Source organism: Colobus angolensis, unplaced genomic scaffold (genome assembly GCF_000951035.1).
Source record: "Colobus angolensis palliatus isolate OR3802 unplaced genomic scaffold, Cang.pa_1.0 Scaffold159, whole genome shotgun sequence".
In the NCBI taxonomy this organism is placed as follows: domain Eukaryota; kingdom Metazoa; phylum Chordata; class Mammalia; order Primates; family Cercopithecidae; genus Colobus; species Colobus angolensis.
In genome coordinates, this window is record NW_012114699.1 from 661,897 (window position 1) to 684,794 (window position 22,898).

At 41.0% G+C, this 22,898-nt stretch overlaps 1 protein-coding gene across 2 annotated transcripts in view; it reads right to left on the bottom strand.

Moving 5' to 3' along the window:
* The window catches only part of TENM1 (teneurin transmembrane protein 1), a 630,397-nt gene that overhangs the window by 16,216 nt on the left and 591,283 nt on the right, over positions 1-22,898 (bottom strand). For both annotated transcript variants that reach the window (XM_011936960.1, XM_011936959.1), the window contains 3 exons: positions 14,329-14,501; positions 13,030-13,265; positions 199-495 (listed from right to left, as the gene is read on the bottom strand). In XM_011936960.1, coding sequence (XP_011792350.1) covers positions 199-495; positions 13,030-13,265; positions 14,329-14,501 — 706 coding nt within the window. The remainder of the gene's footprint in view (positions 1-198; positions 496-13,029; positions 13,266-14,328; positions 14,502-22,898) is intronic.

A 22,898-nucleotide genomic window follows, 5' to 3' on the forward strand; every position in this document is an offset into this window, starting at 1 on the left:
GTGTGGGACTGGGGAAAATTTTCAGCTGAAAAACAGTTTATCCTTATAAGTTCAACATCTTTTTGTTACTTTTACAGAACAGAACAGCTGGAACACAGACTTTTCTCCTGCAGGTCCTCACCAAGATGGACAATTAGGGCCATTTTCGATAGTCTCATTCAGAAACTTGAAACTTGTCTTTTACCCCTATGTACTTACTTTTTCTAAGTAGGTATAGCTCCAAATTTTCCCATCAGCCCAAGTTCTTGAAATAATTTTTCCACTCTGGTCATACTCCATTTTTTCATTCCATGTCCCTCTTTGAATAAACGTCACCAATCCCGAAGGTGAATATGTGATGTTCACTTCATTATATCTGCTTACGGGAGACCACAGAATGGGTCGCCCAGTCTGGTCATAAAGAATTCGAAGGGTGAATTTTCGATGATCATCATAGATCTTTCCTGTGCGGGTTATATGATCAAAATCTATGGAGAGTAGGTTTCTGTTGTGGGCCTATGAGAAAGAAATATGAAATACATTTTAAGCACAGCCTTGTTCCCCTCATTAGAGCACTGACAATCATGAATCCTTTCCTGATTACCCAACGATAGAGTCTCTCTTGCCTCTGAAGCCTGATGGCTTCACATTCCACAGATGCCACCTGTCTTTATTCCTCTACCACACCGTACACTCCCGGAGAGCAGGGCTATGTCTTAATTCCCAGGACAGTACTTGGCATACAGTAGACTCTCAATATGTGGTTGTTGATTGCTTTTTCCCCAGCTCAAGCCTGAAGTGTAGTGCCACAGTTTTCAGTAATTACGTGATCTTATTTTATGTAAGTCAGTTGCCTACTAAGGAGTGGGTCTTCCTTCACCCTTTTCACCAGTGAAGTGGCCATAACATAAAATGGTGAATTATTTGTGTGATTAGAAATCAGACAAAAGGAAGACAGTGAGCCCCCTCTAACTTACACAGATTCCCTTCTTTGGTTTCCTCGTTCACCTGGGCTTGGAGTTTTATGTATGATTTCACACCTATTATAGGGGAACTCAGGTTGCCTTGCCCTCTAGTTAATGGAGTCTCACTTAGCAATAGTTTCATGGAGGCCCATAGGTAAATGAACTAAGTGTTGGTAGGTCCCACAGCATTCGCAAGGGCAGCACTACTAACTGTGGTTAAAGCATAGAGTTAGGTTTGGATTCCAAGTTTAGAAACAGTACTTTCACATGGTTCTGGTTCTAGACTTCATTTACTGTCTGGTAGCATTTTCTCTGGGCACCTCAGAACCTTGCAGTAGTCCCAGAGTGATCCTGATTCAAGGGATCTTGAACTGGATTCCATGAAAGACAGTACTGAATGGTGCCTGACTGATGAAATTCATCTGGGTTCACACAAGATAACCAAATAACTAAATGACTTCGTAAAAAAAAAAAAAAAAGTTTAAAAAATCAGCAGATGGACAACTCATCTGATTTTTTCCACTTTTCAGCTAGTAGTGTCAGTGTTTGCTAGATCTACCAGTAACTTCTGCTTTGGGTAGCTGATTACAACACAACCACTTAGAAAATGCAATCCTCAACTGTTTTGTTGTGTGTGTGTTTCAGAAAAAAAAGGTGTTGTTCTTGATTTTAGTTATTAAGAGGTTCAGTCCCTACTGGCCAGTGCACTGAAGAAGGCCCTGTGGAAGAGGGGAGCTTTGAAGAAGGGGTAGGTGGAAAGTGCAGGGAAGGAATTTTAAAATTTATTTTATTTTAGCTTAGTTCAGTTAAGTTTTAGTTTTAGTGGGTTTTGTGTTTTGTTGTGCTAAAACTTTTTATTTTTAAACAGTCTGACTCACAAGAAGTTGCAAAAATGGTAGAGGTGCTGTGTCCCCTTCACCCAGCTTTTAGGGGACAGACTTCTGATTTGGGTGGAGAGAGTCCTACTGTATCTGGCAGCAACAAAAACAAGAATGAAGAAGGAGAGCCTTTGAGGAGTCTAAGTAGCAGTGAACTGTAATTAGGAGACATTTAAACCAGCTACTTGTCTGTTCACCCATCATTTCTTCTATCTGGGCTTTAGTTGTCTTATCTGTGACACAAGAGTGTTGTTACCATTTTACACCACAAACTTGTGCTAAGAATTAAATGAGATTACATATACAGGTACTTGGTAAACTGTGAAATAACACTAGTAATTGTTATTTTTATAACATAACTATTACTTTTCTCATTGTATTTAGGCTTGTGAATAGGACCACATTTCAGATTCCAAGGTGATTGTAGCTTAGTGTACTAGATTTATATCTGTCAGAGTTGTCAACATGATCCTGAATGAAATGTTAAATATCTTGTTAATGAAGGGGAGGAGTGAAACTCACATTACGATTTGACTACATTAATCATAGTCAGATTAAACTGATTCACTAGCTACTCAACTAAACTTGATGTTAATTTTAACTTTTGTGGTCAAGGATCTGTTTAACTATCTGAAAGCTATGCAATGTATCCCAAGAAAAGTGTACATAAAATGCATATATAACATTTTAAAAATATACTCTTAGGGGGCTTTGAACCTTTCTGAAAAACCCAAACATAAAACCTTTTCAGGTCTCAGGAATCCAAGATCAACATCCTGGTTCAAAAAGAGTTTTGATCTTAGAGGTCTGGATGGCTGCAAAGCTAATGCTCTCATACCAGACTCTGGTCTTCCTTTGTTCAGAATCTTGTGCTCTTTGCTTTAAAAAGTAACCTTTCCCCCCTACCCCCAATTATAAAAGTGATAACGTTTTCATGACAGAAAAATTAGAAATATAGAAATGCACAAAGGATATAATTACATGTAATCCCACCATCCAATGAAAATCACTGTTAACACTTCACTGCATTTCATTTCATTTATCTTACTTTTTTGGCATAATCTGTGCATACATTCAAAACATACAACTAGGATTGTATTTAAAGTTTTGTGTCCTACTTTTATAGCTAATGTTTTATCTTTAGCATTCCCTGTGTTATTCAATATTCTTAAAATATACCTTTTAATGGTTTCATGTCTTACTACATGATAAACACTTATTTATCTATTCTCCCAAATAGAAATCAGAAAGTAGAGTTTTTGTTTTTTTCTTTCATATCACGTTTTGCTGAACATTTTTATAAATAAATATTTCCATAATACAGAGCCCGATGAGTGAAATTACTGGGTCAAATGAGACATATTAAAAGACCTCTGAGGCAACCTGCGAGATTACTTTATAGTGCACAGAGGTTGTACAAATTCATACTCCCATTAGCTAGTAGTGGGAGAGGTTATGTCATTCCATCCTTACTAGCATTGAGTATTATCAGTTAGTTAACTTTTCCCAATACTAGAGTGGGAAAATGATACACTGAACACTTTTTAACATCTATTGGCCACATGTGTATCTTCTATAAATTGCCTGCTCATGACATTTGCCCATTTTTCTATTGGGGTATGACACTTTGTTTTTTAAACCTCTTTTGGGTTCAGTTTCTTCATTGGTCAGCTGGGGCTAATGATATTTGCCCTTAATTTGAACTTCCGAATAAAAAAAAAAAAGAAGACCTATCAAATGTTCCATGCGAATTGCATCCAGAAGACTAGTGATTAGATGCTTAAATTATCTGGGGGCAAGTGCTGTTTGTGTCAGGGGTAGGTTTAATTCAGGGAGTACAACCACAAATTGGGACTCTTGACTCTTTATACCATCTGTGGCCAATGCATGTAGTGTTGTCTTGCATAAATATAGAGCCACCTGTTGTTATGTGCTTATGTGTTGTTATGTGCACCTAAAAGGTGATAAGAAAAGCACATATTTCCTGTCTTTTGATACAACGGGCTTGGAAGACTATAGGAAACCAGGTGTTCTTTCTTGAACTACCCTTCCTGTGGTTTTACAGCCACATATCTCCAACTGTAATACTGTTCATTTACAATAGCTGTAAAATATCCATGTACTCCCAGAGACGGTTGTAACTGTTGCAATTTATGCTATAATGATAGTTAAAGAGCCAAAGTAACAAGTGATTTCCAGTTCAACTAAATTTGTGGTTTCATTTGTCTGATAGATTAAGTTTACTACTCAAGAACACATTTCTTAATAAAGTCATTATAGCTACATAAGCAGGGATCACTGTTTAAAATCCACCACAAAGCAAGCAGAGGACAATTCTGCCTAATCTTCTTTCTCTGCCTGTCAAGGCGTCTGCTGCTGTGCTTCTCTGTTTATGGAAAATGCACTCTGATATTCCAGAGCTGCTGAAACACTAGTTTCAAAGTCACGTTTGGAAGTTAATGTAAAATTCAGCTAAGAACTAAAAAAGAGTGAAGGGACTGAAGATGTCACAGATGCCTTCCTGAGTCTCCTGGGGAAACCATGTGTGAGAAGCCTGGCAAAGAGAGTGCTTTTCTAGCTGAGCTCTCCCAACCTCCCTTTTTCTTTTTTTAATCTCTTTCGAGCCGGAGTTTTGCTCTTGTTGCCCAGGTTGGAGTGCAATGGCACGATCTCGGTTCACTGCAACCTCTACTTCCCAGTTCAAGCGATTCTCCTGCCTCAGCCTCCCGAGTAGCTGGGATTACAGGTGCCTGCCACCATGCCCAGCTAATTTTTTTGTATTTTTAGTAGAGACAAGGTTTCACCATGTTGGCCAGGCTGGTCTCGAACTCCTGACCTCAGGCAATCCACCCACCTCACCCCCGCAAAGTGCTGGGATTACAGGCATGAGCCACCCCGCCTGGCCTCCAACCTCCTTCTTGAGTACTCATGTGCCACCAGACTCTATGATAGGAATAAGAACTAGGCTGAACACTACCGACTACTGGGGTGGTGGGCAAGGCTGAGAAAGCTCCACATTCATACAAGTGCTTTCCTGAAAGATGATAGCGCTTGACCTAAGTGTGGACCATCAATCTTTATTTCCACTCTTGTTTCAGTATTCAATCTACACTAATCCTTTCCCTGGAAAAGAGAAGGAGGAAAAAAAAAAGACTGAAATTTGGGAATAGCTCCAAGTTAAAAAGGGTATCTTTGGACAGCTGTGCATTGAACAAAACCTTTGAGTTTGGCAACTGACAAGCTATATGGTGTGGTAAGAAAACTGTTTGGTAATAGGTTTTTAATAAGGAAAGATGGATCTATGCTGTAATGCATCCTTTGGTTTCCCTTAGTTTTTCTTTCAGCTATACTAGGAGACAGGCTTGATTATTGTTCATACTAGGACCAGAGAGGAAAGAGGAAAGAGTGTGCTCTGGAGAACCATGAATAGTGTTGCTGGCAGAAATGAAAGGGCCTGTGAAAAGAGGGTATATGGGGAAAAGCAAAGCCCTTTCCTGCTCTTTCTGAGGACTTTGTGTTCTAATTGTTCAAGAGAAAATCCTTTCAACCCTTCTGATTTGAAAGTCATTCAGTTAGAAGAATAACATTGTACTAGGTTGATCTAAAGGCAATTGGTGATATTTAGCTGTTTTTGACCTACACAAAGGGCAATTTGCTATGGTTCAACTGACTACACACTCGCATACCCACACCTGTGAATGTGCTGAACTCTGAGCTATGATCACTGCAGTTGATTTTCTCCCCTCCTTAAGGAGAAGGCTGAATTTTCAAGGACACTGTCTAGCATTTTAACTCACTAGATAACTGTGTTACCTGTTTAATTTTTGCTGAAGAACTTGGAAGGCAAATAAGTGAGATGGGCCAAATAGCCATGTCAGAGTTTGGAAGATCCTGCATTTAATTTTTGTTTTTGTTTTTGTTTTTGAGAAGGAGTCTCGCTCTGTCGCCCAGGCTGGAGTGCAATGGTGCGATCTCGGCTCACCGCAACCTCCGCCTCCCGGGTTCAAGGGATTCTCCTGCCTCAGCCTCCCAAGTAGCTGGGATTACAGGCACCCGCCACCATGCCCGGTTAATTTTTGTATTTTTAGTAGAGACGGGGTTTCACCATGTTGGCCAGGCTGGTCTTGAAGTGACTCAGTGATCTGCCCGCCTTGGCCTCCCAGAGTTCTGGGATTACAGGCATGAGCCACCGTGCCTGGCCTCCTGCATTTAATTTTTATGAAGTTGTGAGAATGGATAGAAAAGTCACAGTTGGGGCTGGGCACGGTGGCCCACGCCTGTAATCCCAGTACTTTGGGAGGCCAAGGCAGGTGGATCACAAGGTCAGGAGATCGAGACCATCCTGGCTAATGTGGTGAAACCCCATCTCTACTAAAAATACAAAAAATTAGCCGGGCATGGTGGCGGGCGCCTGAAGTCCCAGCTACTCGGGAGGCTGAGGTAGGAGAATGGCATGAACCCGAGAGGCGGAGCTTGCCGTGAGTCGAGATTGCACCATGGCACTCCAGCCTGGTCGACAGAGTGAGACTCTGTCTCAAAACAAAAAGAAAAGTCACAGTTGATCTTAAAAAGTACCACATGCTACTTTACTCTCACTAGTTTTAAGGTAATTAGTATTTGATTTTTAGAGATCAATCACTACATTAATTCCACAGATTTTTTTTTTATTGGTATCTCTTGGTAGACAATCAAAAGCTTACTTAAGCCTACTTTTATTTCACAGAGATGCCTACCAATGAACAGGGCATATATTCAGTATTAGCATCAGCCTCTAATATTTTACCTGGAATTCCCATTTTTTTTCTTTCTTTTTCAAAGATGACTAAACTTACTTTTTAAAATAGATGGAATAAATGTATAATTTCTCTAGACATTTTATTCTTTAAAAATTATTTCATATTTAACAAGAATCATTGTATGACATTTATGCAGGATTTTCAATTGTTTGTTTACATAGTGGTAGATTTCTAGATAAGAAAAGTTTATATGACATCATCATAATGTTTGATACAAAACTGCTTGAGTTAGAAGGAACCCTTCTGTTCACTCTTACCCAACTACCCACTGTAACTTACAATCACATACAACTAGTTGTTTCTAATTATTTTGAAGAATTTGATTCAATAATGTAATTTTTTAACTACCAAGACACTCCCTTTACTTTGCCAACATATAGAACCTTATCACCAGAAGGGATCTTAGAAAATGGTCTTTTGAGCCAGACTGCCTGAGTTCAAATCCTGTGATCTCTGCTTACTAGCTGTGTGACCTCTCTGTGCCTCAGTTTCTTCATCTGTAAAATGGGAATGATAATGATAAACCCATCTGACAAGGTGTTATAAATAGTAAATGAGTTAATATGTGGCAGTATACATGGTAAGGCTTCAAAGAATGCTAATTGCTGTTGTTATGGTTCATACTACCACTAATAATAGATTGCACCATCCATGTCCCTCTTTCTATAGATGAGAAAAGTGCAAAATTATGGGCATACCAGATCGTCCTCAAAATCATACTCATTTTTCTCACCCAACTTTGGCCATGTTATTTACCTTGGACCTTTTTTTTCTCTAAGCTAATTTGCCCTTGCTTGAATACTTTGCTGTTGACCATCATCTGTGTAATCATACAACAGATATTTAAATTTTTTGTACCAAATAATTAATGCTCATATATAGGTGAAATGGTATATGAAATAATTCTTTCTTTCTAGTTATCTTAGTAAGGTTGATCGAAGATTAACAAAAATAGGCCAGGCGTGGTGACTCATGCCTGAAGTCCCAGCACTTTAGGAGGCTGAGGTGGGCAGATAGCTTGAGTACAGGAGTTCAAGAACAGTCTGGGCAACATGGCAAGACCCCGTCTTCACAAAAAAACAAAACAAAAACAAAAAAAAACACACAAAAAACAAAAACAAACAAAAACAAAAAACACAGAAAAAACAAAAACAAACAAACAAACAAAAAACCCCAAAAATTAGCCTAGCATGGTGCCATGCACCTGTAGTCCCAGCTACTCAGCAGACTGAGGTGGGAGATTCACTCCAGCCCAGGAGTTAGAGGCTGCAGTGAGCGAAGATCGTACCACTGCACTCCAGTCTGGCAGACAAAAAACAAAAACAAAAAGAAAAACACAACCAAATATAGCAGGTTCTATGATTTGGAAGCCCCAAGAATTCCTGGACCCCCAACATCAATACTGCCCAGTAGCCTTGACATGGGAAATCACCTGTCTGCAGGGGGATTCTTAGGGGGAAAAGCACTGTTACTTGACTGAAAACTGCAGATATATTTTTAAATAGATTAATCTGATTAATCTATCTCCAGTCAGGTTCCCTATCTAAATTTTCACAAAATAAATGCTTCCACCAAACCTGAGGAGAAGGAAGTTAAAATAGTGTTAAGTGAATGAAAATCTAACTCTGAGCACCCTGTAGCTGAGGACCAAGGCAATTTCTGAGAATAGAGGGAGAGGCCAGAGCCTCTTGGCTGCCCCCACCAATTCCCCATCATTTATCAGCCTGAGACCCTGTGTTCAACTGAGCTTGTTTCTCCTTCTCAGCTCACATCTGAACACATATGTTTCATTTAAAAACCAACCTATCCTATTCTCAGTTATCTTTGAGTAGAGGAAAAAGTAAATCGTGAGAGTTTTAGATAAGTCCTTGCTTCATTTCACTTGTAAACACATAATAATCCTACTTGATTTTATAATTTGGGTCATAAAGTGCTAAGCCCCCTCCATTGTTTTTCTTTTAATAAAGGAGGCTGCAGTTCAGGGATTTTGCTATAACCTTACAGCTCAGTCTACAAAATCTTATAAACAGCTCTGGGATCCAAAGCTGGGATAAATCTCATATGACAGCATTATTATCCATGGACATAGCAAGGTACAACCTGGATGTAGTTCCTAAACCAGTATGCTTTTGGTGAATGCCCAATTCTTTTACAATTGCCTCTATTGTTATCTGCACTCTAATTTCTCTATTGTCCAGGGAAATGTATTTATGGGGACAGATTGATGCAGCAGATGAGCAGATACATGGACTAGATGCAAAAGTGCTTTGCAAGGAAGGAAGATGAGTCAAACACAACTCAGGTTGGGGGAAAATGGATTTTTTAAATAAATGAAATTTCAGGATGTTAATGTGGCCTATTTCACTTAATGGAGCTGGTGAAGGATGGCTCAGAGGTAACAAATCCCTTGCCTGCTCAGGCTGAGCAGGGTATCATGTTTTCCAACAGTTTGCCTCCCTCACCTTGAAAGGGATCCTGACTTTGTATGAAAAAAAAATCACTGATTATTCTCCAAAGATAGGTGTATCCTTTTCTGACTTTTTTTTCTTTCCAGCTAAAAGGTCTGGGGGAGGTGTGATCAGCAGCTTTTGGGAACATTTGACATCTATCATCTTACCAAATGGGCCTTTAAATGAACCTGTCATTTTGTCCTTGAACAATTAATGCTTTATGGCCTGCACACTTGCAAATTACAACCACAATTTTGTGTGGGTTTTCAAAAGGGAGCCCCATTTCCCACAGTACAGAAGGGGTTTCTATGTTGTATGACTTGGAAATTCTGTCTCAACAGCTCTGATAGTTCCACCTGCCCTCACTCTGAAATGACAGCTTCACTAGAAGAAATAAATGATTCAGTCCAAGGCATTGAGGAACTTGAGAGCATCAGAGAAGCTTATTCTTTGTATGCTTACAAATGGGTCATTGCATATTTTGGTCCAAGAAGAGAGAAAATTGTCATTAGCTTGTCCCTTGAAAAGCTACCAGAAATGAAGGGACACCATCTCGGAAATAATAACATCAATGGGGAAAGAGAATTTACTTTGTCAAAATTGGATTCACATGTCCCTTTTGGGAGCATATTCATTTCATTAAATTGGAAATGCCAAATCTGGGGAAATCGAGGCACCAGCATAAACAAAAATCACTAGGAATGGGGAGAGCAGGTAAAAATTAACCAGTTAAGCAACCTCCTTCCTCTTTTTGCCTGCTTCATGCTTTTCCTGCCTGGAAGCCAGCCAGTTGTCCTGTGCCTCCCACACTTGCCAGTATATTAGAGTCGATTATTTGTCTCTTTTTGTCAGCATTGAAATGAGGAGTCAGGCCCTTCCAAGGTAGCTCCACTGAGTGAGGCAATGATTTATAGATTAATTATTTTAAGGAACAAGGCAGCACAGTGTGATGCAGTAGAAAGAGTGCCATGCTAGGTGAGGACCTGCATTTCAGCCCTGGCTCTGATCCTTAATAGCTGGTTGACTTTGGGCAAATCACTTAACCTATCTGGGCCCTGGTCTCCTTATCTGTAAATTGAAAGTAACAGTTGACGGCTGTGGTGATCAAATAAAATCCTGGCTATGAAACCATTTTGTTCACTCTGAGGCATGAAACATATGTAAATGATTGTTATTGTTATTAGACTTCTAGGGGCACGCATGGTAACACCACCTGACCAATAAGGGGCCTCGTTTCTCAGTCACAGGACCTCAGGGAGTAGCCTAGAAGTGATAGAGAGAAGAAGGCCCTGAATTTGTTGCCCTTATAATCCAGTCCACAAATCTGCTCAACTCTGCCACAGGATCGGAAATGGGTCACATTATAATTAGTACTAACTAAACACTTTACTTCTTAACACTAATGAGTTCCCAAATGTTTTATGACCATTAGCTTCTCAGCATTAAGAACAATTTGGGATATGGGTTGTAAATTACAGTTTATAGTTTCTCTCCATTATCTGTGTATATGGAGGACAGAAAACAGGATGGGTTGTTCTAGAAAATGGAAACTACCAAGGTCACATAATATAGGATGAGTTATCCTAAAGAATGAAAAATCCCAAAGTCACATAGTATATGATTTGGTTCAGAAAGTTTTATTGAGGCTATAAGCTGGGAGAGGCACTAAGAAATCACGTATTCAATACAATTCTTCTGTGATGAGTCCGTGAAGTCGATAAGCCACATGTAAATAATTCTTACTTTCTCTAGTAGTACACTTTTATTTTGCAGGTGAAAAAAAATTGAAGGCATTTCTTAAACCATTTGTAAAATAGGGTATCAAGGCCAGATTCTCTAACTTCCCCATCCAGGGTTCTACCCAGGAGGTCCTATTTCTCAAAGAATTCCGATAGAAATCTTTACTGCTACCCACGCAGAGGTTTGACTATTTGGATTGGTTTCACTTCTCCATTCAGTGGCACAGCTGGTAAATATTCCGTTAAAAACTTGTCAATAGAATCGAAACATAAAAATTGACTTGTTGTGCACATAAAAAACTTCGGTAGCTTTTACAAACAAACAAAACCAAACAAAAATAACCACCCACTAAAGTCTGCGACTGTGTGTCACCAATAGAACTGATTGAAAAGTGAGCACTGGCTGGGCGCGGTGGTTCATGCCTGTAATCCCAGCACTTTGGAAGGCCGAGGTGGGTGGATCATGAGGTCAGGAGATCGAGACCATCCTGGCTAACACGGTGAAATCCCGTCTCTACTAAAAATACAAAAAGAAATTAGCTGGGCGTGATGGTGGGTGCCTGTAGTCCCAGCTACTTGGGAGGCTGAGGCAGGAGAATGGTGTGAACCTGGGAGGTGGAGCTTGCAGTGAGCCGAGATTGCGCCACTGCACTCCAGCCTGGGAGACAGAGCCAGACTCCGTATCAAACAGAAAAAAAAAAAAAAAAAAAAGAAAAGAAAAGGAAAAAGAAAAGTGAGCACTGCTGTAAATTATTTTGTTCATATCAAGCCATATGACGGGTTTGACTGCCTGTCTCTGGAATTGGGTGGTTGTTTGGTGGTTGCACTTCCACAACCTTAAGGTTACCAAATTTTTACTGTGAGCAAAGAAAATGTAAATGTTAGATATGAGTTCTAAATTTCTTTTCAAAGAATGAATATGTCAGTATGTTCAATTCTTTGCCTTCTACTTTTAAACATAACTTCCTCCTAAAGCAACCTTTTTCAATTACCTACTCCACCCTGACTCATTCTGATTACTTGCTCCACTCTAACTCATTCTGATCACCTGCTCCACCCTAATTCATTCACATTCCCTGCTACCTGCTCTGCCCTGACTCCCCCCAAAACACTCACTCCGTCATTCTCTTTAAATTAGCCAATCGGAATTAGCTTAGTCTGTGCGGTCTAACCCTAGTCAATAGGGGAATGACACAGCAGCACGTGCTTCAGGGATAAGAACCCCTTCCCCTCCCTTGTCCAAGTGTGTGCTCACAATTGCTCTATCTGTAAGGGGGCACCCTTCTATAGAAGTAACTTGCCTTGCTGAGAATTAAAAAGAAAATTTTATATTCGACTGCTATTCCTTTTGCTGCACCAAAACTTTATATATACCATAAACCTTCCCGGTATGTCAGGCGTGACACAGGTGCTGAAAACAGATCTGGCCTCAATAGTGAGTGATTATTTCCCACAGGCTGGCAGTTGCTCTAGGGCAGATATTGAATGTTACTACATGTAGAAAGTTGGCCACATCATCGTAACACTGGTTAATGTTCAAGAGGAGACAGGTAGACAGAGTGCTATGGCGATTGTAGGCTTTGTGTGCTGCAGAAAAGCTGACTGAGGTCTCTTGGTTAACTCTGGTGAACTGTGCTTGGTGAGGACTTTAAAACTCCCTAATCTATAACTTCCTCCAGGCAGCTCTGAGAACCTCAGCCCAATCTCAGTACCAGTCCTTTATCCCTCTGGCCCTGGATATGTATTCATGGCAATGCTATAATTCACTGATTTTTCCTTTTAACTTGCCTTTGCCCAAATGTTGCCTTTTGTCTCACATCCTTTTGTGTGTACCTGCGAGGTATTTCCAAAGAGCTACCTGAAAAACAGGGACCTCAGTCAACTCAGTGAGCCTGATAAGCATCTCCAGGGCATGCTGGGAGGGGTGCTGGAGGGCCTCCTTTGACTAAACACATTTCTTCAGCCAGACTTTCTTGGTGCCTGAAATGGCTACTATTAGAGCACTTTAGCTGGCTAATGACAAAGAAAGCTCCTATTAGAATACTCATTTAAGGATACGGAACCATTATCGGCCATTAGCACCCTCTTTTGAATTAGTATATCATATAAGCCAGTCAGTCACCTAGAAAAGCTTTGGAGAAATGGGATTTCAGTTTAGGGAGGCTCTGCAGTTAAAAAAAAAACTATAAAAGTTCTATATCTTGTATAAAGTCAAGCCTTACCCTCAGCCTCCTTTCAAAAGCCGAAACGTTGCCTTTGTTTTGCTCCTTCCTCTGCCGCCACTCGATGAGGTTTGCATTGTGCTCTCCGGGCAATGAGATGTTGCATTTGCCCAGGGTAGGGTTGACTGCCCCTGCCAGGATGTGGGGCTCTGAGCTGAGGCTGATCTCCATTCCGCTGGCAAAAGTGACACGCAGGGAACCATCTGGACTCACCCGATAGGTACTCTGAGTATTTTCTGTAGACAGAAGAGCAAAGGAGGAAGAGGGGGAAGGAAGGGAAGAGCAGGAAGCAGAAAAGAGACAGGTTTAGTTTTAGGAGGCATGTTTGGGAAGGGATAAGCAGGTGGGGTGCTGTGGTCTTAACTGCCTTCTGGGCTAGACTACCGCTCTGACAGGAAAACGTGTTCCCTATCCATTTGTGTCTTGTTATTTTCACAGCTGGAGTATCTGTTTCTTGGATAAAAGACTCTTGTCTAACACTGCAGGCTGTTTTTGTTTTTTTTTTCTTTTTTCGTTTTTAAAGAATTCCCTCCCTCACTGACTTGTTGGATCAGCCTCCTCAGTTTGACATGCTGGGAGCTAGAATGAGAAGAGTATGAAGTTCAACTTAGCACCTTACCACCTGGGGCCACCATCACAGTTGCTTACTCCACAAAATACCACTAACAAAAGTTGGGACTATTCCTCTTAGAGTGTCTGGCCTCACCACCTAACAACAGAATGAGGTCTTAATGACAGGGCAGAGAGAAAGCAATTTCTCTTTGTGCACTTCTCCTCTAGCTTCTAAGACATTCCTTCCAAATCCTATCTCCCTTCCTTCCTTTCTTCTTCTGTTCTTCCTTACTTTTCTGTCTTCAAATAGAATGAGTTTTTAATTCTCTCATTTTGCTTATATTCTTGCTTGGTCTGTATCCTAAGATTTTCCTTTTTCTTCACCCATGTTGGCATTGATCTAGAATGCTAAGCTCAGCTGGAGGCCAGGCTCCAGTTATTTAATATAACCTAGCCAGACCCTGAAAGAGCTTTGCAAACAGCTGGGTGTTGGGAAATGAGTTGATACCAGAGCAGACTTGGCAGGGATTGAACCTCATGACTCCTACAGAGATGGGCCCAAAGTTGATATGAGAACTTGTAAAAGGTGTGAATTTTGTCTGTGTTTCAACTTCCGTAGCTGGAAAACAGGAAGAGTACATCTTCTCAGCTACAGGTGTATTCTGTTTACGAATGGTGTACACAGGTTTTAGGGTGGATGTTGAGATAGGGGCTGTTACAGACAGATATCATTGGAAACAATCTTACCTTGTTTTAAAATATATATGGTACTAGTTGCCGTCAAGTTGGTTGACATGAGGACATTTTCACGGTTGGAAGTATCTAGCTCCACTTTTGTCAGCTTCTCCAGGTCACTATGGAAGCTGCTGACCTCTCCAGTGGGAAACGTTGCGTTGGTCAGATGTCCCTCGGGGTCATACCTGAGGAATGTAACCAATCCCAGCTTTGAAGCCTCTTGGCAGTGATAACAGGCCTTTGCAAAATAAAAATCACTTGGCAGCTAATACCGTTTAACTTTGAGTGATAGCAAGTATTATTAACCTTGTTCAATAAGAAGAAAAAGGTCAGAGAGATGATTAATCAAACGAAGGTATTTTTTGCAGCTTCTGAATTCTTGATGACTTCCTTGAGCTGTGCTGTTTTACAGAAAAAATATATCTGGTAATGAATCACCAGGGTGGAACACTGATTTATGAATCATGTCCTGCTGTGTGCAATGTTGCAGGGAGGCCTCCGTTTGCAATTTGGGTCGATCCCATTAGATGTGATGGATTACAAAGCCCAGCAGAGGGTGCTGTTGGCAAAGCAAAAGAAGGTACAAAAGGTCCCTCAAAGGCTGAGAAGCCAATATACTGACTTTGCGTTATGATGGGAAAATTATAATTTGCTGCTGTTTAAGTTGCCAAATTTGAAATGAATGAATCATTCTTCCAACAAAATGAACAGGCACAGAGGATAATGGAAACATGTTCATTAAAACATTCTGGAGCCCCCTGATCTTGATGTCACTTAAATTTTAAAAATCTTTTTAGAGTATAGTACATAACGTTTTGTAATTTGTCTACATGAGTAAGAGACAAAAAAGGGATAATAGGCTATAACCTATATCTAGAAATATAGTCTAGGGAGTTTACTTTTCCAAAAAAAAAAAAATCAGAATTATTGGCAATCTCACTGTCCTCCAAATGAAAACTGCTTCCCTGAAGGCTTTTGATGTGGAGCTGTTCTTTTATTGCCAGTAGAACCATGAAAAATAAACACTTCATTAAAAGTAAAGACATGCACTTGGAAACCCATTACTGTTTTCTTTTCAAGTTCCAAATTACAAAATATTTAAGCACTTTTATTTGCCTTTTAAAATGTTAAACAATTATATTCTTTTTACCCAAAATGAGCAGGATTCAGCCTGGACAGAATGGTAGAGACTGGCTGTACTACACCCTCCCCCAACAAGTACACAAAGTGGCATAGTAATTCAGTATTAATCCATTATATTCTAAAGAACTCAGCCTGGGTAGTTGCTCAAATTTTAATAACTATACCAGCCTTTGGAAGGCTTGGGAAAAGTGGTTGGACTGTATTTTATAGGACAGACTTGAACTTGAGCCTATATATAATACCACCTAAAGTTCAGTTCTGCATATACATGGGCGTGTGTGTGTGCACACACGTATACACTATCAGTTAAAACAGTCACATATGTGAATAGAATGAATCAAATAGGTTATTGACATCACAGATATGCCAAGCCTTAAAATTGGGTGTCTCCTTTGTTTAAATGGATTTCAGCCAAAATGGTTGGCACATTGCTACTATGCAGCTAAGGACTCATTATCAAAGAAAGACTGAAGAGTGCTGTTTGTTTCTGGGTTTAATAGCAAAATCCTTCCCTCTGCAAAGACTGCCCATGTTCTGCCTGCTGTGGGGCTCTGTGGCTATGAGAAGCAGGCCGCTGGCAAGAACGGAGCATGGGAAGGCTCGAATACCCACTTTAGCCCCAACCTTGTCTGTTGGGTCTTCCTTCCAGGGGAGGAAAACAATAATATCCAGCCTCTTTTTTAAAAAAATTAATTAATTTTTTTGAGACAGTCTTGCTCTGTCACCCAGGATGGAGTGCAGTGGTGTGATCTTGGCTCACTGCAACCTCCGCTTCCCGGGTTCAAGCAATTCTCACGCCCTAGCCTCCCCGAGTAGCTGGGAATACAAACAAGTACCACCACATCTGGCTAATTTTTGTATTTTTAGTAGAGACGTGTTTTCGCCATATTGGCCAGACTGGTATCGAACTCCTGGCCTCATGTGATTCCCCTGCCTCAGCCTCCCAAAGTGCTGGTATTACAGGCCTGAGCCACCACACCCGGCCCAATGTCCAGCCATTATTCTCCCAAGGTAGAGGAGGAAGGAGTTTGCAGGCAGTAGACAGAGGGAAGTTGCTGCATGCCTTTCTTATCAGGGGAACTGTGGCCCCAACAACCTGGATTATGCAGGCACTTCCTCTCTGTTCCACATGAGGCACCAGCAACTTTGCCTCATTGGTTTCCCTTTCCTGATTTCTAAAGGGATTCCTCAACCTTTGGCAAGCTCACTCTATCATTCTTCTAGGAAAGCTGATCTTAGATGCTGTGGATGCAGGTTCCACATGGACTTTGCAACTTGGCGGCAGTTTCCTTCAGTCACACAGCCCCTTGTTTTAAGGGAAGATCTCATATAAAGGTAAGATCAGTGGTTGCATCCACTCATCAGAGCAAGATGACAAGATCAGATACCAATTGAGCATGGTATCCATGCATAGGGGTACAAGGGTCAGAATTCCCAATGAACCTTTGCAGTGACCTGTGGCTAAATCTGGTTTCCTAGTCCACCCTCCCAAACACCTTTTCAGCTAAGTTACTGGTGTTCTTTGTCCTAAACATTTTAAAGCTTATTTCCAAGAGCACAGGCATATTCCTACATATTTTGTACCCATTCCTACTTTCCATATTGACAGTAGTATATTCAGAGAGGCAAGCTAAAGATTCCTAGATAAGACTGTAATTACCCAGATAGATTTAGCTGGGAGACTGCTTCGTGTATGTGTATGTGTGTTTGTGTGTGTGTGCGTACGTGTGTGTGTTTTCTGGTGAAGGAGGCAATGGTGTTGGGAATATTTCCCATGGGCCTGTCCAGTTGTTGGGTAGCTGGAAAGTTATATTGCCTTATTTCCTTTCTGTGGCCAGAGAGGCCAATGAATGTGTACATTTGACTGTAACTCCATGATAAACAGAGCACCCCAACTCCAACACACTCACATACCCCAATTCTGCTAGTCACAGTTAAAGCAATCACATTTGATGGTATCTACAGGGTGGTGTCTCTGATGCTCAATATGGCCTTGGATCAAAACATATAGACCCCACCTCTCTTCTGTTGGGTCATTTCCAAAGGAAGAACAATAGGCAGATGTACACATCAGTGGGTAATTCCTACAACTTTGGAAAGATTGCTGAAAGTGGATAAGAAATAGAGGGAGACTTTGATTTCCTATAGCTTACTTGAGTTTTCTTCCGTCATCACAGGGGAATGCATCTTTCCAGACTGAATGTCGAAGAAACAAGTTTAATCAAAATCTCTTCTGCTGTGTGTTTCCCTTTGGTGCCTTCATCCTTTGGTGCAGAGAGTACAAGCCGATCTGCTCCAACTGATCCCCTCAGGCCACAGCATGGGAGCAAACCCACCCTCTCTGCCTGCAGGGCAGAGCACTCACCTAACCAGGCTGCAAATTATAGCTGGTGAATTGTGCCATCAGGAAATGACAGTTGCCTTCATAGTCATCAGAAGTGGGTTTGGTAAGAGGAGATTTGATATCAAATTGTCCCTTGCTGTCCTGATTTTACAGAGTTCCACTGTGATGGTCCCAGAGGGCACCAGCCAGTTAAGTATTGAGTACACTCACCCTTTTCCTCAGCACTGTCATAGGCTGTGTGCATGTGCACTTGAGTGTGTGTGTGTGCATGTGCACATATGTGCACCCCAGTAGAGCAAAGGAAACATTTGTAAAGAAAATTCAGAATCATTCTTGTCCTTGAGAAGCATATAGTTTAGTTGGAGAGATGATATTTACACATGATTAAAAATATATTTGGTCTGGTATTTTCTCATAAGGGATAGCTTGCCCTTTCCTTTGAGGACAATTTAAGCCAGAGTTAAACGGTTGAGAATAAAACTAGAGGCTCCTACATCTTTGCTTTTAAAAAATATTGCAGATAATAGAAGAGAAATTCATTACTTATTCTTTTAAAGGAAATATGAAAAAGTCAGACCCTCTTTACACTTTCATGTCAGAAAGCTGACCAACCTAATAAGAATTCTTTAGGAAATATGAGATTCCCCTTTCCTCACCAATAAATTCCTTTGGCTTCCTATGATTCAGTTCCAAGTCCATAATGCCCTTCTATCTTCATTTGTCCTTCATTCAATAAATATCAGAGTCTTGTGCTAGGGACCAGGGATACAGTGCTGAATGAAATTCACAGTCCAGTAGGGCAGATAAGATATCCACACAAATAACTCTAATGCCAGAATATTGCCAGGTATTTCTGTAAAGAAGAAACTGTAGAATCTCAGAAGAGGCAGAGGTCATTTCCAGCTGGGCTGAGCAGAATAGGAGGAGGAAGAGCAGAAGCAGGTGGTGTTTGAATCCTAGAAGGTAGGTAGAGATTGGGAAAGGGAGGAAGGCATTCCAAATAGAGGTATGAAGAAAGGCACGCTGACTGATGGGATGTCTACTGGGGGACCAGCATTGCTGGAGCACAAGGTTCCTCTAGGAGGGTAGTGAGAGATAAGGCTTAGACAACAAAGAAGCGTAGACAGTTTTTCAAGGGGATGAAAGGATGATCCAAACAGTGTTTTGGTGGCAATGAGTCTTGGAAGGGGAGACAAGGAGCAGGGAGAACGGTTAGGAGGCTGCAGCCTCAGTTCATATAAGAGAAGATGGTGGTCTGTTGCCTTCGTTAAATATATTGTGATTGCCTATCATTGGGATTTGTCTTCCCCGCTAGACTGTACAATTCTCACATCTTTAGAGGGAGGACACAGTGTCTCATTCATTTTTATATTCTCTGTGTCTGGAACAGAGTAGATTCTCACTCCATGTACTTGTTGAATGAGTATAAATAGGATGCTGCTAGTGAAAAAAAGGATGGGGGTGGATATGAGAGCCAATGAACAGACAGAACCATCAATAGTGCTTCTGGGAGGGCACACTCAGGTTACATAGATGTGCTAGGGAGTTCAGCTAAACTTCCCTACCAGCCTTTGTTACTTCTGTTCACTCTCCGTCTTTATTTCAGTTCTTCCCAGGAATACCCACGATAATTCTGTTTTACCCACTCTTGATCCTTATTAAGGGCATAAAGCACAAGGAGAGGTGGCTGAGCAAGGGTATCAAGGCTCTATTTCTAAAGATCTGAAGGAATAGTCAACATTTCTATGTTCTTGTTTAATTGAAATCATTCCCCTGCCTGGAGGCATCGGGCTGAACTATACAATGCCTTAGTTTCTTTTCTACTCTGGGATTCTGGAAGGCATTGGAAACATCACATGTGTTTGGAATGACTGATCATTACATAAGCATTTCTGCATGGGAATCACATCCTATCCCCAGGCAAATATCTCACCCAGAGACATGGCTTGTTTACCTTGCCCCCTACCCCTTCTGATCTATAAGGGAGAAGGGGGAATCTGTCATTAGCCATCCATGATAAAACTGGGCATTTGTTAAACAGTCTAAAAGGTACCCAGAGATATTATGAAGGCTTCTCCAACTTGTCAGTGGGTGGCATTTTTGTTGTGGTGGTGGTTTTTTGTTTCTTAATGGGAGGAGAGAATGTGTTAATAAAGTCTGGAAACAGAGAATGCAGAAGACCAAGGATCAAGAGATCATGTAAATGGAGAGTCTCCTTTGAGTGGGAGGGCTTCCCACAAAGGGCAAGGGGCCTGAGGAACTGTCAGCTCAGAATGGACCAGCAGCAGTGACATGACTGATGCTTTGGCCTTAGTCTGGGACCTTTTCAGTTTAGTGGAGCAGAATCCTTTGCCAGGGAAACAAACAAGGGCAACCTGGCTACTCTTGCAGCCTTGTGGAGAATGGCTTGTCTGCTGTGTGAGTTGCTAGGCCCTTCCCTCAGATCTCAGCTACTGCATGGTTATTACAATTAGGAGCCCACCCGTGCCGCCTCGGGCCAGTATTCCTGCCTTGACAATCAATTCCTTGTTAGCTGTTTCTCTGTGGTCAGCTTTTCCCCCGACACTTGGGACACTCATGGGCAGTGATGCATCAAATACTAACACTTGGGGTGTGCAATTTTGATCCTGGTCCAAGTCAAATGGAATTATGAAAATCAGTGAACTATATAAACAACATCACACTACATAATAAAAGTCCATGCACTACCACTACACAAGATGCATTTAAAAATCTCATTTGGATTATCCACTGTTCAGGGTCATCTATGTCATTTTTCCTCGTGATAGTTGCAGATAATAGAAAGTTGAATGGATTACTGACTGGGCTACCTTTACACTGCAGTCTTCCATCCTGCCAAATTTCACTTCTGTTTCTCTCATGCTCATCTCAGAACAGAATTTCTATTTCCACCTTTGCAAACAATTTGTCCCCTTGTCCACACAAAGAAGCCTCCCTTTTACCTCAGGGAATTACTCCAGTTCTTTTAGGAGGGCCTGGTATCAGTGGTATGGCAACCTTCTACCGACCTTAGCACTGCTCTGACCCTGACTAGAAGAGTAGGTCAAATGCTGTGTTCTCCAACTTCAGAAGGACAAGAGAAAACCTGAAAGGTGCTCAGAACTAGCCAAAGCACTAGAGGACAAAAGTGAAAAAAGTCAGATATTGCATCAAGACTGTAGGAAGAATTAGTCACATTATGAAGGCTGGAAAGTTGCTCATTTCTGTTTACAGGCAAGAAGGGACAGGAGCTGTATTTTGTTAAGGACTGCTGTTCAGCACCAGAATAGACTGCGTCAGGAGAAGAGGTACCTTCTCCTTTCAACAGATGCTGTTTGACCAAGAGAGTTTCAATATAATTCTGACTGAAGTTAAGAAGGTGGGAGAAAGAACAAATGGTTATTCAGCCTCCCTTTTCATCTCCTGGTGCTACCCTATTCCTCTTTTCCTGCTACTTGAGGAAAACTTTCTAGCCCTCTAGATTTTATATGGTCACTCTCGTAAGCCCACATGATTCTCCTTTTTCTGGAAGGCAGTGTGGCAGCACTGGAAAGAACACTGGAATAGAAGGTCAAGGACCTGACTCTAGATAAGCCAACTAGCATATGAATGAGCAAGTTACTTCCCTATTCTGGGTTTCAGTTTCTTCATTTGTAAAATGACATCTAATGTCTCTTTGTGGCCATAATTTTTTTTTTTATTATTATACTTTAAGTTCTAGGGTACATGTGCACAACGTGCAAGCTTGTTATATATGTATACATGTGCCATGTTGGTGTGCTGCACCCATCAACTCGTCATTTACATATCTCCTAATGCTATCCCTCCCCCCTCCCCCCACCCCACAACAGGCCCCGGTGTGTGATGCTCCCCTTCCTGTGTCCAGGTGTTCTCATTGTTCAATTCCTACCTATGAGTGAGAACATGCAGTGTTTGGTTTTTTGTCCTTGCGATAGTTTGCTGAGAATGATGGTTTCCAGCTGCATCCATGTCCCTACAAAGGACATGAACTCATCCTTTTTATGGCTGCATAGTATTCCATGGTGTATATGTGGGTGGCCATAAAATTTCATGACTACCCCCATATGGATGTCTGTGTTTCTCATAGCTTAGTGGCTCGAGATTGGCTACTCAACAATGATATTAGCTGATACCTTTTCACTCACTATTGGCCAAATCCTGGTTACAGGCCTGGGCCCCATTCACCATGAGAATCTTGCCTGCCACACAGTGCCTGCATCAATTTGATGCCAGTGGAAAACAGGCACACAAACTGGTATGACAACAAAATTATCTTCTCTCTTCAGCATCATCAATTTCCCCCCTATATTAGATCATTTTTATCAGTATACAAATATGCTGTTATTTCTCTCACTTAAATAACTGCTCTGTTTACTCTGTTTCTCCTCCAGCTCTAATTTCTCTGCTCCTCTTTACAGCAAAACTCCTCAAAAGAGTTCTTTACTCACTGTCTCAACCTCTCTCCTCCTAGTCATTCTATATTATTATTATTGAGATATAATTCTCACACCATAAAAATCACCTTTTTAAATTGTACAATCCAGTGACTTTCAGTACATTTGCAATGTTGTGCAACCATCACCACCACTTCTAGAACATTTCTATCACCCCCAAAATAAACCCCATATGAATTAACAGTCACCCCCCATTCATTCTTCTCCCCAGCTCTTGGCAACTACTAATCTATTTTCTGTCTTTATGGATTTGCCTCTTCTAGACATCTCATATAATTGGAATGAGAAGGGTCCTTTGTTTCTGGATTATTTCACTGAACATAATGTTTTTGAGGTTCATCCATGTTGTAGCATGTATCAGAACTTCATTTCTTTTTATGGCTGAATACTATTTCATGACATGGTTATATCACATTTTGTTTGTCTGCTCACCACTTGATAGGCATTTGAGTTGTTTATATTTCTCAGCTATTATAAATAATGTTGCTATGAGCATTTGTGTATCCATTCTCTCTTAAGAGAATATTCTACTCAGGCTTTGGTCCCCCATGTGTCACAGTGGCTGCTCTTCACAGTGCTAAATCAAATGATCAATTATAAGTTCTCATCTTACCTATCAG